At 42.2% G+C, this 17,654-nt stretch overlaps 1 protein-coding gene across 1 annotated transcript in view; it reads right to left on the bottom strand.

The window, feature by feature from the left end:
- The window catches only part of fgfrl1 (fibroblast growth factor receptor like 1), a 58,243-nt gene that overhangs the window by 21,349 nt on the left and 19,240 nt on the right, over nt 1-17,654 (bottom strand). The window contains exon 3 of the mRNA XM_023329077.1: nt 16,397-16,669. Coding sequence (XP_023184845.1) covers nt 16,397-16,669 — 273 coding nt within the window. The remainder of the gene's footprint in view (nt 1-16,396; nt 16,670-17,654) is intronic.

The following is a 17,654-nucleotide window of genomic DNA, read 5'->3' as shown; positions in this document are numbered from 1 at the left end:
TGAACATTATTGTGACTTTATGAGGAAGTATTGGGATTTTTAGAAGGAAATCTGGGGTATAAATCCCCCTTAATCTCCAATCCAACAGATTTCCTTTCTGTAAACAATTACACAACATCTAAACAGCCTTCTCAATAAAAATGTAAACACCATCTGTTCCCAAACGAGCTCCACATGGAAAAGTTTGCATTCCCTAAAGCCGTCAGATTGTCCGGACGCGTGTTGGAGCGCGGTCCACATCTGGACTCCCGGGTCCCGCGGGCCGGCCAGCCCTCCCGCCCCGCCGTATGGAAGCCATTACCGGCCAGCCGCCGCACAGGCCGCCATTAGCAGCGTGAGGGAGAGATGCTGAAAGCGCCGGCGACAGAGAGAAAGAGCGAACAAGTCTGGATGTGACGGCCTTTTAGAGAGGTCAAGAGGCGGCGGACTGGATCAGGGCCAGAGATTTATTACTGGTGGCCGCCCAGAGCGGCGAGCGCCGCGGATTTACTGAGTGGACGTGTTAAAGAGGCGAGTCGGGCGATGACATCTTCCAGCTCCATTTAAACATGAATCCGTCACACAGAAACAGTTTCCGAGTGAAAAACGCTCAACCTGCTTTGTGGAACATGTGAGCTCATTAACATGTCTTACACACACACACACACACACACACACACACACACACACACACACACACACACACACACACACACACACACACACACACACCTGTAGCCCCGCCCGCCGCCCCGAGGAGCGCCAGGAAAACAACAAGCATTTACGAGGAGAACTTTACGATGCTATTTACAAATGTGATTACACGACGTGCCGTTCTGGGCTCCGGCTCTGAAATATGAACAACACACGGCAACGCTCGGCCCCGGGGCCGCTTCCAGCTTTCCGGCTTATTTGGTCAAGAAAACCGACAGAATGAGCAAATCGCGCTCATGCACACACACACAGTGAATCACATGCGACTGATTACCCAGAGTTCCTCTCTGCGAGAGCTTCAAGGTGAGCTGGGATGGGAAAACAAGACGATGCATCACGTTTCAGTCAGAGGATCCAACGCTAATATTCTCCAAAACCAGAATTACACTGGAAAATACATCTGATGACTGTCAGATTATATCAGATTATAGTTGACTTAAGTGTCTTTAGCAACTATATTAAACTAAAAATGAGTTGAGAAACTAAAACTACATGCTGCCCCACTTATTTAATTAGGCCTTTATATTATTAAGCTTATTTAACATGCATTTTTATAATAGCTGAAAAAGTTATTTTTCAGTAAACACCAATTTGCTAAGATATAATCTTAGCTCTAAACCACTAAACACATACAAAAATAAGCTAATGCTAAACACATAGAAAAATATAGCAGAAGCTAACGCTAAACGTATAAAATAAAATACCAGAACTTAATTCAAACCACCAAACACAAAAAAATGAGTGGAAGCTAACAATAAACCACTGCATTTATAACAAATTAGCAGATGCTAATGCTAAGTACAAAAACATTAGCAGATGCTAATGCTAAACCACTGAAATGATTTTCTGCTACAAAAATAAAAATCGGATAATTCCATGCATTTTAACTGATTGAAATGAATGGGCTTGAACAATTATATATTTAAAATTTTATATTTAAAACTAAGAATTAATCAGCACTGATTATTATTAAGCTTATTAAACCTGCATATTTTATTTCTAAGTTAAAGTCAACTCTAAAAAATAAATTTTTTTTTACAGCTTTACAATGTTTTTTTGTTTGACGTTTTATTGGCTCAGTGGCTTTTATTTGACTGACAGGAAAACAGGTAATGAGAGAAGGAGGACGACGTCACCAGGCCGGGAATCGAACCTGCGACGGGACAGAGGCCTCCATGTGTGGGTTGTGCTTCACCTCTGCACCACAATGTTGGTTCTTTAATTACAAATTATCTTAATGAATCTCAAGAAATTCTAAGTTTTATGGGCATTATTTTATTCATGTCAGAAAGTTTTCACCAAAAAGACAGAAACATGATTCATTCCCAACTTTTGAAAATCCAAAAATTCAAATGTCTATTTGAATAAATACTAAACAAATACTGAGAAAATTCAACAAACATAAGAATAAAGAAACAAATATAATTGTTTCAACTCTTATAACTTCTGAAAAGCAAAAATAATTTTGTTCTTAATTTTTCTAAGAAATAAATCCGGTTATGAACATTTTTCTTAAACGTCTCTGTAAACAGAAGCAACAATATTTAAACAAAACAAATACAAAACCTTCTACTGACATTTAGAAATGTGAAGGTTAGAAGCAAGAACAGCTGAATAAAATGGAGCTCTTTGATTTCTGAATGACTAACTGGCTTAATTAAATCATGCTCTACCCACACCGATTTAAGAAATCCTCAAAAGTGAAATGTTTGATGTGGAAAAGCGTCTAAATGTGGAAGTTTTCCCTGAATCGAGCCAGCTGCTGTGATTTCCACGTTTCTCCAAACCAGACTCACTTCCAAGCAGCTCAATGTTTGGGAAACATATAGGAGCCTTCTTTCAGCCAGCTGACCAGCACTGATCAGCAGCAACCAACAAATTCAAGATGGCCACCAAGGCTGTTGTGGAATAAAAAAATTGGCTAAATTAGATGGATGTGTTTGGTTTGAAATCCTACATATTTTGAACTATAGAAATCATATACATTTTCTTAATTTCTTCTTTTCTGTTTCCGGTGGACATTTTTCAAAATGGCCGCCATGGTTGTACTGGGGAATATATGTTTGCACACAAATCAGTTGCTGTAGTTATTGTCAGTTGTGGGAGCAGCTAACCAAAACGTTAAGTTTACTAACCACTATTTCACTAAACAAGAATATTAGTTCTGCTAATGCTAAGCTAACCACATAGAAAATGACAGGAAGCTGATGCTAAAAACATAAAAATATTAGGAGAAGCTAAGCTAACACAGTAAACAAATGGGAAATTAATGTAAGTTAACACTAAACCACTGAACACATAACAAATTTGCAGATGCTAATGTTAAACATATAAAATAATAACAGAAGCTAAAATATTACTGGAAGCTAACGTTAAAACAAAATTAAGAAGAAACTACAGCTAAATCACTAAACTCATGACAAATTAGCAGAAGCTAACAATAACCATTAACACAACTGTCTCTCTCATCTCCACCTACTGTAGTTGACTTTACTGGTCTGAGACCAGTAAAGTCCTCAGTAATACTATTCCAAAGTCAAAAATATGATGTGACATTTATTTTATCTAAGTCATGAAAACATTTTATGACAATAACTGGTTTAAACGGATAAAAAAGGCAGCCATGTTAAAAAATATCTGTCATTCTGACATTAAATTAACTCAGATTTGTACAGTAACCTGCTGCACTGAAAAGCTCAGCGTCTCCAACAGAAACAGATCTGCAACACGGCTGCAAAAATACAAGCAGTGTGATTGGATAAGCTGAGGGTTTTAACCCATAATCCCGTGTTTTCTCTCCGCTCTCAGGAATAAACATGGAGCACTTGGTTAGTTCCTGCAGGCAGCAGAACAGAGGCCCGTTTCACTCACAGACTAAACAAAAAACCGTTTACGGGGAAACCTTTCTTCATGCAATCATCGCAACCAAAACAAAGAAAGAGAAATAAAGAGCGAAGCTGAAAGCGAGCGACCGAGTGTGTGAATCCAACTTTGAACAGAGCTTTGTATTTCCTGAAGCTGAGCGGCACGCAGGTTTGATCCTCAGCCATGAATGGGCTTTATACGCTAATTACAGCCACCTGTGTGTGTGTGTGTGTGTGTGTGCGTGCGTGCGTGCGTGTGTGTGTGTGCGTGTGTGTGTGTGAGGCATGAGGGCGGAGGCTGACTGTACAGTCATGAACAAAAGCAACCTGCTGTTTTTACTCCGTACACACACATGCTTTTACACACGCTTTCGGGAACTGAATGATGCGGCGTCACACTGAGGAGGAAGATGAGAAGTTTCTATCCGTCCGGCTTCAGATCCGGGTTTTTACCAGGTATGAAGCTCGTCTCGCCGCAGCCAGGAATCCTTATAAGGACATTTAAGAAAACCTGAGAGTGAAGCAGGATGAGTTCACGCTGATAAGTTCAAACCAGATTTTTAAAAACTTTTAATTTGCTTTCCATGCAAATCTGATGACAGAGGGAAAACTTCATGCTCAAAAAGCCTCTTCCTCTCATAACGTCATGCAAAGTACAGGAATCAGGAATCGCTCTAGTAACACTTTGAAACACTAGAAATCATTCTAATTTGCTTTATTATTATTCTCTATTCATTATTATTAATCTACAGGAATATTTTGGGGAATAGAGGGAGAATAAAAGAGATAAATGCCAGGAGCTGCACTACGCTGGCGGTTTCCCATCCTGGATGGGTCAGGCGACGGCCATCAGGAGGCAAGTCAAGGTCAGAAATGATTCAGAAAATTACTTCACCCTAAATGGAGCCAGAGCGAGTCACGCTGCTGCGTTCGCAGGTTGTCTGCAGCGCTGCGAGGCTAACGCTGCAGACAGACGCTCCACACATGCTGCTAAAGAAAGACTTCCTGTCACGCAGCAAACATCTCACAGCACGACTCGATGTTTTCTGCCATGTTTCAGAGACTGTTGACTCATCCTGAGGTTGTTTTCAACTGAGAAACGCCAGGAAATCATTTGTTAACCAGAATCAGGTGTTTTTCAGCTCGATTGGCGATAGAAGCTCATGAACTCAGGAATCCAACCTTTTCCCAATCAGTGAAAGCGAAACACTCAGCAGGATCGGTTTATAACACGGATCGGTGTGGAAGTTGCTGCTGACTGAAGACGGCTCAGATTCGGCTGCTTCCTGTTTAAGATGAAGTCAGACGAAGCAGAGAGGCGCAAGAAGCTGCAGCTAGCATGAGCGGCTGGACTGTTGCTCATTCAGGGCCGGAGAGAGCGAGATTTACAGCAGCTAACAGGAGGGTTGAGGAAAACAAAGCTACATTTTAACCCGCTGCAGACAACCTGAGAACGCAGCAGCGTGACTCGCTCTGGCTCCATTTAGGGTGAAGTAATTCTCTGTTTAACACCTCAGGGGGAAGGAACAGAATATTAGAAATACAGAAACTCCTGATTTATTACTGTGACAGCTTCGCTAACAGTGCTAACAGCTAACTTAAGGAGCTAAAGTGGTTTAAAATGTCGACTTTGTACTAAATTAGTCTTAATTTCAAACTGCAGAGGTTTGTAATGCAGAGCTCTCCATATGCAGACTGAGATATTTGACCAACTTCAAACAGTTTTATTTAAAAAACAAAACAACCCTGATATTTATTTATTTAACAATTATTATTAACACGTCATTAGTCAATCTAAATGAATGCGCTAAAGTCGTCTCCCTAGACTGAATGTGACAGAATGTGAAACATTAAATTTCCTGTAGCTGCCTTGAGGTGTGTGTGTCTCAGAGCATTTCTACCTGTGCATGCGGCGTTGCTGTAACTCTAGCCAACATCAAGGCGCCACTCACTTCGCTGAACTGACAAATCTCTCACATTCATCGCCACGCGCCGCCTTTGAAACACAAACCGCCGGCCTCGGCTCCCACTTTCAACTCTCCATCATGGCTCCGCGTATCCTCCGGTTAAACGTCTACTGATTCAGTCCCCGTTTGACCCCACATGACCCCACATGACCCCGTTACCATCTGACAGGTTTTATTCATTTTTTGCAACAGGAAGAAACTTTTTCATAAAGTTTTTCTGCTCTCCAAGTTGTTTCTTCAACCTGTTGGTGTGAGCTCCTCATGTTTACTTGCTGCATGTCTGTCTTTGTCTGCTGAGATTCAAAGCCGCGCCGCCTGGCCCCCGCGCCGCCTGGCCCCCGCGCCGCCTGGCCCCCGCGCCACCTGGCCGCCGCGTGGCCGCTGACAGACTCCCTTTGATGAACGACAATTTACAGCAAAGTAAAACAGCTCATCACACCGCGCAGCTGCGCCGCTTCAACCCAACGGCCGCCATCTTTCCCTCAGAAACATGGCGGCTGCAGCTCACACACGCAGGGCGCAACATTACCGCGCAGGTTTACACTTTGCAACATGCAACAAATTCACTTCTGCTTTTTATTTACAGTTAGGCTGAAACAATTAATCAGATTAATCGTGATTAATCAAAAATAATCATCAGGTAGTTTAGTAATCAAGTAATCATTAACTGGAGTATCCAGGCTGTAAAACTAATAAACTAATATAAAATAAAAGCTGAAATCTCTCTATCCATGACTTCCTTTGGAATCTGTTTCCTTTACAAATATGAGCAAAACGTTGTCAATATTTCACTAATGTGGCAAAAACAACTTGTGTTGACACTAAATAAGAAACGCAATTAAAATCCTCCATGGGAATAATAATGCTACCACTTCCTGTCATGTGTTTCAGTGTTTCCGCCAGTAGTAACTTCCTGTAGTTGATCACATGACTGGTGTGATGCAAAAAAGACTTTCCATTACTGATTTGTGAAATACAAACCTCCTGAAACAATCCAAGCTGAGCTCGGCCAATCAGAGCTCAGCTTCTTTCTGATCGGCCAATCAGAGCTCAGCTTCTTTCTGATTGGCTAATCAGAGCTCAGGTTCTGTCTGCTAAACTGTGCGCCAGCTGCTGTATCCTCAGCAGCTACCAGCCAACAAACGGTCGTTTCTGCATCAGAGAAACGACCTGAAACTTTTCTGTCGGATGGAAAGCGGTGAGGACGATCAGCTGATCCCACATGTTCGAAACCCACAGAGGAGTTTACGTCTTAAAGCACAAAAAGTGACTAAATGGAGAAATGAAAAGTATTAAAAAGACAAATAAGACAGCAGTGTGTGTGTGTGTGTGTGTGTGTGCGTGTGTGTGTGTGTGTGTGGCGGGGTTTCTGCACCTATATTGGTTTTCAGCGAGCTGTCATTCTGATCAAACTTCAGCCTGATAGCAGAGGCACCGCAAAACCATCGTTCTGTTTGCACAAGAAACTGTCTCACACACACGCACACACACGCACACACACACACACACACACACACACACACACACACACACACACACACTTTACCTTGAAACACAGCAAAACATACCGGGAATACACTTATGTGAAACATAACGCGCAGGAATGCAGCAACATTCTTCATGTGAGTACACACACACACACCCACACACACACACACACACACACACACACACACACACACACACACACACACACACACACACACACCTGATGCTTCACAATAAAATGCTTTTAAAAACAATTTCTTGTTTTAAATAAGACAAACCAACACGTGTTGTTGTTACTTGTTGTGATGCTGGAGCATGGTGGTGGCAGCATCATGCTGTGGGAATATGCAGGAGGAAAACCTGCTGGAGGCTGCAGAAGAGACTGGTGGAGAACATTATGGGATGGTTTAGGTCAGGGGGGTCCAAAGTGTGGTCTGAGGGCCATTAGTGGCCCCTACGCTGAATGTGTGCGGCCCTTTGCTTCGGTTCAAGAGTGATGCAAGTTTTGCCGTGTTGATATTAGAGTCACTGCAGATAGAAAAAAACTGGAATAATTTTCTGCCAAACTATTTAAAAAATGACCTAGAAAAACTCGTCTGAACTCCAAAAGTCAAAAAATTGCTTGAAAAAATGAAAAACTTTAAGATTTATCTCTGAACTTTTCTAGAAAAAACAAGGACATTTTTGAGTTTGAAAAATTTCTAATTTTCCAGAAAAATAAACGTGGAAAGTTTCAGACAATGAAAATTTTCTAGTAATAATTCAGAAACTTTGAGATTAATCTCAGAAGAACAAAAAACAGAATTTTTTGGCATTGGAAATTTCCACATTTTTTTATTTTATTTCTGAGATTAATCTCAAATTTCTGAGTTAAGTGGAAATAAATTTTTTATATAATTTTTTCCATCTATAATGGCTCTGATGCGTCGCAGGTGTTTGACGTAAACAGAGTTTCTATTTTCTCAATCAGAAACTTTCAAAATAAAATTTTTCTGGACCCAAATCTGCTTTTAATTAATTTTATAAATTTGGCTAAATACAGAAAACATCAAGGAAAAAATCTTATTGATCAGAAATTATTTAATTCTTTTTTTCCACTAAAAAAATGCAAAGTGACTTTTAAAAAAGTGAACTTGTTGAATCTTCTTCAACTTTTGGATCGAGAATAATTGACTTTATTTGTTGAAATAAAATGTTGCACTCATTGGTTGAGGACATTTTTGTCTCTCAGGTCATTTTGATTCAATTATTTTAGCAAATGTGACAAAATGTTTAGACAGAGCAGGTTCATGGTTTGTAGTGGCCTAGTCAAAGTTCAGACCTGAAACCTGCAGCAAAGTGATGCTATCAGATGAGTGAGCTGTAGATGTTAGATGTAGATGAGTTCTCACTCAGAGCATTTTAACAGATAAATGCTGCACTTTTTATTTGTTTTTAGTGAAAATGTTTTAAATTATTTCCTCTGTTTCCAGTTTTAATAATAAGATTTAAATTTGTTTTTGTGAAAAATGTGAAACAAAAGATTGAAACAAGTGAACATTTCTGCAAATGGTTTCAGGTGAGAAAGTCATTTATCAAAACGCAGCTGAGATATGGAGCAACAACAGTGCCTTAAACAAAAATAAAGTTTTTATGAAAATCAAAACCTGCAGTGTTTCTGTTTCCTCATCAAAGCATCTGCAGAAGATTCTGGGCTTTTCACGTTCGATTGCCTCGTTGTGGAGGAGAGCAGCGAATGGGAAGAGACATGAAAAGACGACAGGACGGTGAGCGAGGAAGAGGAGGATGAGGAGGGGCGCTGTGTGCTAAAGGACCGGCCGTCAGCTTTGATGATGGAGCCGCAGCAAAACAAAAGTTTCTAAAACTTCAAAAGAGAACTTTCTGCTGTCTTCAAACATGTCTTCACTAATTGCTGGGCTCGGTTCTGCCCTCCGCCATTCAGCAACGGGTGGGGGAGGGGAGGGCGTTACCAAGGGACAATGGAGCCGGCGGGGCCAGTGACAAATCCCAACCCAAATGAGAAACTCCTCGGTCGGCCGCTGCCTCCTCAGGTCTAACCCGGCCGACCCTGATGGCCTCCAGAGGGAGCAGCCAGCAGGAGGCGCTGCAGCTTTTCTTCTGGGCCGAGCCGGTAAAGGCTCAGCGTCATTCTGCTTCTCCTCAGATGGAAATCATATCTAATGATTCATTTTTCAAAATGGCTGCCATGGTCGTCATTGCAAAGTAATTTCTGACATTGCTAAAAACCTGAAAGAATTAGAGAAAGCTAACTCAAAACAGCTAAGCACATGAAAACATTTTCAGAAGCTAACGTCAAACCGCTAAGCACATAAAAATGACCCTAAGCTAATGCTAAGCTGCTAACACACAAGAGAAGTAAAGGAAGCTAATGCTAAAAAAAGAGAAAAAAACCCGTCATCCTGAACCTGTGATTCCTGATGTGTAGACGAAAAGTCTCTGCTTTCCTGTCCATCCGTAGCGGTGGAACCGTTAGCTACATGAAACCTGGAGACGTAGACATGAAATCAGTGCAGAGCCTCAGTAAAGGCCAAAATAACGCAGAAAAAACATCAAAGAACGAATCCAAACCACTTGTATTCTCCTTTTCCTCAATTTCTGTGAGGCTACGCCACAGGCAGACTCGTTGTCATGGCAACCGACTGACACCTCCTCTAGGATTCAACACCAAAAGAAGTCAAACATTTCCCCCCCAAAGAGCAGAACATTCAGTCGGTCTCAATTTTATGTTTTCAGGCTCCAATTTTATTTTGTGATTATTAATAAGTGATCGCTGTGGTAGTTTAGCTCCCGCTGCTATTAGCTGCCGCTATAAAAGCTAGCTACTGTTATTAAAGGTTGACGAGCTCCGGTCTAGCCAAAGTTCAGACCAAGAAAAACTTGAAAACTGATCCAGTATGACTGAACTTGACCTCAAGGGGGTTTTAATAAAAAAGCATGCCGCACTTTTCAGGACGTTTATTTTGAAAAAGCTCAATTAAAGCCTGGATGATGTTGCATTAAAGTTGCTGTATCTTGACTATAAAGGTGGAAAGTGGTGAAAGTTTGTCTGACGATAGAAATGGCGCCTCAGGTCTGTTCGGGCTGAACTTCCTGTTGAGCGTGAGTTGGTGGTGCAGCGGCGCGCGGTGGTGCAGCGGCGCGCGGCGGCGGTGCCTCCAGAGGACGGCCTGCTGACTGACAGATGGCATCCAGCGAGCCGCGGGTATTTAAGAGCCATTAGGGTCTGCTAGAGCTCAACTCGCCTCGCAATTCAGAAAACACACACAGAAAACACACACACAGCCAGTGAAGCATGAAGGAGGGAAAAATGAGGAGCTGAAAGATGATGAGACACAAAACTAAAAAACAAAATGAAAGATGAAGAAATCTGAAAAAAAAAAACAACAAATGTGAAAAAAATCTGATGGCTTTCCAGAGACCACCTGTGTGTCAGGTAAGAATCGCTCCTTTGTTCAGCAACAGCAACTTTCTACCTGCCGGTTTTATTCTGGATCTGCTGACGACTGCAGGGAGAAAAACTAAAAAACTAAATCCTCCTTCGTTTATCGTTTATCGTCCTGCTGGAGGTGAAACCAGGCAGAACCAGAGGATGTGGGACAGACAGAGGCCCAGCAGTGTGTGTGTGTGTGTGTGTGGTGTGTGTGCGTGAACAAAAGGACAAATATTTTCTTGTCGTTCTTGTTGATATGAAAAGCAAAGAAAGATACACATCTGTGTGTTTATCAGCCAGAAAACAACTCTGGAAACTTGACTCCGATTCTGTCTCTCCCATCTGGACCTCTATCATCACACACACACACACAGACACACACACACACACACACACACACACACACACACACACACACACACACACACACACACACACACACACACACACACAGAGACACACACACACACACACACACACACACAGACACACACACACAGACACACACACACACAGACACACACACACACAGACACACACACACACACACACACACACAGACACACACACACACACTTTTACATCCAGCGGCAACATGAAGCAGAGCGGCCAAAAGCTGCTAAAATATTCACACCTGCTCTAAATATTTATTATAGTATTTATTATAAGACGAGAAAAATCTGAAAAGTGTGGCCTGGATTTGTGCTCATCTTGCTTTACCTTCATACCCCAAAATAAGAACGAGACGGCTAAAAAATAAAATCCGATTTGAATGAAAACAGGAAATATTTTGCAGTGTACGACCCGATCTGAGGATTTTGGCTTAATTACAAGAATAAAGTCATAAAATTAGCAAAATGTTTTTCACTAAAATCCTTTCCAACCTTTGAGCAAAACGTCCACAGGTGATAAATTTGGCCCAGAATCGGAAGAGAACTGAAGTTCAGATCCGGGGAATTTCCCAATAAAGAGGAGAATGGGCAGACCGCCCCCTACTGGCCCACAAGGTACTGCATGTAAGAAACCGCTAATTTACCGAAACGTGAGCTAAAAGTTTGACGAGTTTAATTAGTTTATCAAACTGTTGTGTTTAAAAATAATAATGGATCAGTTAAAACCGGGAACAACTGAAGAATCGGTGGAAAGAAAACATCAGGATCGTCGTTTACAAGAGATTTGATTCCTTTGAACGAGTCAGTTAGTGAGAACTGTTCTTTGTTTGCTCATGTTTGCGTGCTTATGATGCTCTGCTCACACGTCAGCAGCTTTGGTTTTTATTTAATCCAATTAAACTAAATACAATAGGTAAATAAAATAGCTAGAAATGGATGGATAATTTTTATATTTAAGAGAATTTTTGTTTCTGCCAAAGCAACTCGAACCTGTTTTTCTTTCATTCTGCTTCTAAATTACAAATAGCCCTAAAATGATGTTAATGCTCACAACACTTGGTTAAAGAGCAACTTTCTTTATTTGCATTGGAATAAAACTTTCATAATGTGTAAATAATTATAAAATGATTCTGACCTCCAGGTTCTCTGCACGCATTTTTCTACGATTAGCGAGACGCTGCAGAGCGAAACCTGAGCAGGCGGCCAGGCTGACTGACAGCGGCTTATTTGAGATTCATGCTCTGCATGTGTGTGTGCGTGCGTGTGTGTGAGCTAAAACCCTGGGCCACCTCCACATCCTCCCAGTTGAGGCGGTAGACATCTCAATTAAAACCTGCAGAGCGGCGGAGGAACCGGGAGGAGCGCAGGGACGACGCGCGGCGGCGCTGCAACCTGATCCGACGCTGCGCTGCTGGCAGGAAAACAGCTGCAGCTCCACACATGCAGAAGAAACCTGGCATAAAGAGGTGCATGGTTTGCTTCCCACCAGCTCTAAAACAAAAGCTAAGCTAATTATTTAGCAAGCACAGAACGTTATGCTAACAGCATGCTAACCTGAGCTGTGCTACTTTGTAAAACAAATAATTCGTTTTGTTCCCGGAATCAGATCGTTTTGCTCTCATTGAGTGAGAAACTTAAAGTGTTTTTTCATCTGATGGTCCTGTAGACCCGGTTCTACTGGAACCAGAACTTCTCCAGCTGTTGTGGTTCTCTGAGTCAAACCAACCTGTTCCCCTCCTGGCCTGTGGGGGCGCTGCACCAAGAACCACTGAAGGAAACGACACAAAAACCTCTTAAGACTCTGAGAGCAACTTCCTTCTTCACCAGATGGAAACAAGATGGAGGCGTCAGATTTTAGAGTTGGAGGATTTCTCTTTAGTCTTTGACAAAAAAAAAAAAAAAATTCACAAGTTACTTCTGCTAATGCTAGTGAGTGTTTTTGTTGAATTTACCCAGAATGCCCTGCGGTGTAGTCCACTTCCTGCTTTTGGAGCGGACCTTAACTGAAACAGAGTTAGTGAATTTGAATCCGTCGCATAAAGAAGTAAATGATCATTTAAAGTCATAAACTTCAGATCTGAGTTTTAACCGTGTTGAGATTTTAGTTTCATAAAACTGGGATTTGATGATTGTTGTGGTTTATAACCAGATTAACCACTATGACCAATAAAAGCAAATAAAAGCAGATTTTTAATTTTCAACAGCTGTTATTCTGATTAATGTTGGAACGGCGGCCATATTGGATCCTAACTGGGGCTCTAGCATGTTTCCCTTTTAATTTTCCAACCCGGATGTTCCACATTACAGGGAGAAATCACTCATAAAGCTGCATCTTTAGGCCTACAATCAGCTGTTTACAGCAAATTACCTTCACTCTGGAATAAAGGTGTTCAAAGTGAGGCTCGGGGGCCATTTACGGCCCACGGACTGGTTCTGCACGGTCTCCAAACCACAATTCAAGAATACATAGGACAAAAATAACCCTAAAATCTACTTATAAAAATGTCAGATGCAACACAAAGTGATGATCTGGTTTCCTTGCAAACTGAAGGATTTTTATTTTGAAGAAGCAAAAACTGTTTGAAGTTTTGGATCTATGATGATGTTCCTTTAAAAAAAATCTGATTATTTTGTTAAAACAGTTCATAGTTGGTTTATTCACAAGGTTGAAAAATAATCACATTCTTGGTGATTTTAGATTTTAAAAGTAATATTTAAAAAAAGTTTAGACACTCCTTTCCTACAGGTAACAGCTCCAACGAGTCTGGATGTTCAGTAACCATGACAACATACAATAATATCAGGAGGAGGAAACCTGATTTAGTAACTTGCCTGTGCTGTTGGCTCAGTTTGTCCAGTGAAAACGCTCAGAGTTTCAGATGAACACAAACATGCTAACAAACACGCTAACAAACATGCTAACACCGCTGCCTCACAAACAGCAGAAGGAGTCCGATAGCTTAGCCAACCTGGAATCACACGAAGCTATCAGAGGGACGGCGACACGACTGGGAAAAACAGGAAACTATGGAAATATTCAAGCAAATTAAACAGAACGAGGAGGAAGAGGACGACGGTTCTGGATACGGTCGGGTCGGGTTGGGACCGGAGAGCCTGACGTTTCAGGTGAGAGCAAAACACGTCAGGACCAACAGGGGGCAGCGCAGCGCAGCAACGGCAGGAGGCGGCCGCAGGAGGAGGGAAGTCACCACCATCTTAATATTTATCCATCCTTCCTTCATGAACAGCCTTTCCTCCTCTCTACTGTCATGTCTTTTTTTCCCAGAATGCACCTTGCTTCCTTAAGGGTTGGGAACAGAAGTGAACCAGACAAACGTCAACAGTCAATAATTTGGACTAAAACTTTTATCTGCAGAGGCGTTTTTAACTGCAGTGGATCATCAGAGCGAGAATCATTCGGGTCCGTCCGACCAGGAGGAAGTTCTCAGGTTTCATGTCTCCGTTGCTGTTGTTTCTGTTGCCACAGGAAGTGGTTCATATCACTGCGGACGAAACTGAAAATGTTTATATTGTTATTTTAAAGGGGGAGGATTCTGTGTTTTCCAGGCATATAGTCATTTTATAACACAATCCTGTTATAAAAGTAGTTATAAAAATGATATGAATATTATATGACTGAAAAGAAGTTTAACTTCCTGACGTAAAGCCTTCAAATTAGGCCTCTCTCTTTAAGAACCTCCTGCTGTTTCTGAAGCTCCGCCTCCAGGAAGTCGTCCCAACATGGCTTCTTTATTAACCCTCTAACGTTTTTACCAGCGTTGCTCTGAGCAGCAGCTCAGCAGCTGCTTGCTAATTGCTGCTGGCTAGTCTGAAGGAGCAAGGTGGGGGAGGAGCTGCGACTGAAGGTGGGGCTAGGTCCACCCAGGCGTTTTGCAGCTGGATGGTTGCCGTGGAGACTGAAGGATTTCTCAAAACATGTAAAAGTCAAAGCAGGTATGTTTCTGATGAGGGAAAAATGTATAACCAGATTTTTTTATGAGGTACCGGCCCTTTAAACACTGGCGGATGAAAGTAATTTGGATTTTTTTCGGCCATGTTGGTCAAAATGACAGACGATGAAAACTCGGGTCGCGTCTTCATCTCTGCGGCTGTTGGCGTCCAACAGGTGATAGATTTTTGTTTCTGTTGCGAATATTTCCGTTTAATAAAACCTGCTGCTCGTTTCAGGCTCCGCCCACCGCCACCAGCAGGGTGTGTGTGTGTGTGTGTGTAGGCGTGTGTGTGTGTGAATGAAAGGGACAGTGAACGAGGCTGTGGGGGGGTGGCAGCTGCCTGGATGACCTCAGCTGCAGCTGTTCCCTCCGTCTGTGTGGCAGCGTGGCTTTGAAGTTCAGTTCAGCGCCGATGAAGCTTTGAATCACATACCGATTCTGATTACTGCCCTGCATGAAAGCAGATCATCTGCTGGCGCCGCGCCACCTCACCGCTCTCTGCTCCAAACGTTTACATGTACATCACCTCAATCATTCTGTCTCACATTGAAATACAAAGTTCATCACACCGCCGTCGGGTCAAATAAAGCCTGGAGAACAGAGGAACGGCGGCCGAATGTCTTCCTGCCGCAGCGTTTTCCTGCTGCGTTTGAAGCACCGCCGGAGATGCTTCGTTCTGATTCTGGGGGATGCTTCGCAGCTCTAATCTCTCTGCTGGCTGAAACCCGACACACACACACACACACACACACGCCCACACACTGCGGCGGTCCACTGACACAATGTCCTTCTGCAGGTATTTTGTTTACATGGACGCGGGTTCAGGGTAGCGGCTATTTAAGGCAGCGACAGAAAAGAAAACACACCTGTGCCGGAGCTGTCGACACGGCAACGGGCCGGAGCAGAACTCTACAGAACTACAGAGACAGGTCCAGGCTGTTAGCCAAAACATGCAACAGCCCCCAAACTGTGTTAGCTTAGCCTCTTTACAGCGTTAGCTTAGAGTCTTTAAGACTCTTTACAGCTTTAATAATCAATTAACTATGATCAATTAAAACAAGCTCAGTCTTTCCAATTTAATCACGAAACGCAAAGACAGGATGATCGAAATAAAATCCTCTATTTGGAAAATATTTGTAATTTAATTTTTAAACAAGAAAGCAAGAAAAAAATAGCTTAAAATCAGAAATCAAACCTGGTATGAAAAGACTTGAGGTTTTATTTTTAATATCGCTGTGAGGCTTTCAGACCTCAGCGTCCAGCTTGGTGGTGGCAGCATCATGCTGTGAGTCAGATGCTAACGCGTTGTGTAAATGGGAGAAAACCCTGAAAACCAGCAGCTACATGATGGAAATGATCTCAAACTCACACCCAGAAAACAACAGACCAAATTCTGCAGGACTCAGCAAATGTGAGGCAAGAAAAATATATTTAAAAGAAAAGTTAAAACAAAACGATGAGCTGCCACTACTCAAGAACCTCAAAGAATGAAATGATTAAAACGTCTCAACAATCTCAGCGATTTGTTGATGAAAACGTAAACCAGCTCCTCTGTTTCATCTGAAATCATAACTGGCTTTGCGCTCACCGATGACAATCAGCGTGTAGTTGATGTTGACGCTGCCAAAGCCGTTGGTGGCCTTGCAGACGTAGGTGCCGGCGTCCTCCGTCTCCACTTCCTTGATGCGCAGGCCGTGCTGCAGCACGCGGAACCGGGTCCAGCCGCTGTGGATGTGTCGGCCATCTTTGGTCCACATCATGAGCGGCGGCGGGTCGCCCTCCACGGGGCACGGGAGCTTGGCCGTGCGACCCAGACGGACGCTCTGACGATGGGCCACCTTCCCCGCCACCCTGGGAGGACCTGCAGCAGAAGAAGAACAAAAACACCTTAGCCGCTGAGGAAAATTCAAGATGGACGCCAATTTTCTAAATGGTTCTAAAAATACATTTATCACTGAGGAATACATTTGCTGTCAATTCATACATAACTGGACCCGCAGAAATCATGTTTACATATTATTTTTGGATATTTCAAGATGGCCACCATGGTTGTCATAGTAGCAAAATAATCTTTGCTCTAAAATCACCAGTTAGACAAATGTGTTTAGTGTCAAATCATAGCTTACATATTTTGAACTGTAGAAATCATATTTTTTGATCTTGTGATTTTTGTTTTTTCTTTTCCTGGTGGACATTTTGCAAAATGGCCGCCATGGTTGTAACAGCGAATATGTGTTTGAAATAATCAGCAGTCGTTATTGGGCACTGCTAACCCGAAAATTACTAACCACCAAACAAAAAATAAAACCGAAAAGAATTACAGCAAGGTAATGCTAACAACACAAAAAGTATTAGCGGAAGCTAACACTAAAAAATATTACCTCTGATAACTGAACCCGTAAACACGCACAACATTTACTGGAAGCTAACTCAAAACCCCTTAATTTGTAAGAGTATTAACAGAAGCTAACTCTAAAAAATTAGTGGGAGCTAATGCTAAACACGTTTTAAAATCTGCAGAAGCTAACGCTAACCATTAATACGGCTGAGCCGCACAGCCTCACCTCTGCTTTGAGCTCATCATTATGTGACAGCAGGAATCAAACCCACAACTTTCCAACAGTCTCTGTGCCACCCGAGTTCAAGTCACTATTAAAATGAGTCTAAAAAGCTTAAATTATTGTCAAACATTACAGTCAGAGTAAAGAAACAAACTACATTTTCAAACGTGTTTTGGCAAACGGAGGATTTTCCTTTAATAGGTTATTGATTGTTTTTGAAAAGAAAAGGTTTGGTCATAATGCAGCAGCAGCCGGACGGTGAGACTGCAGAAACAAAGCGGGCGG

This window comes from Xiphophorus maculatus, chromosome 23 (genome assembly GCF_002775205.1).
Source record: "Xiphophorus maculatus strain JP 163 A chromosome 23, X_maculatus-5.0-male, whole genome shotgun sequence".
NCBI lineage: Eukaryota > Metazoa > Chordata > Actinopteri > Cyprinodontiformes > Poeciliidae > Xiphophorus > Xiphophorus maculatus.
This window is presented reverse-complemented; position numbering and strand designations above follow the sequence as displayed.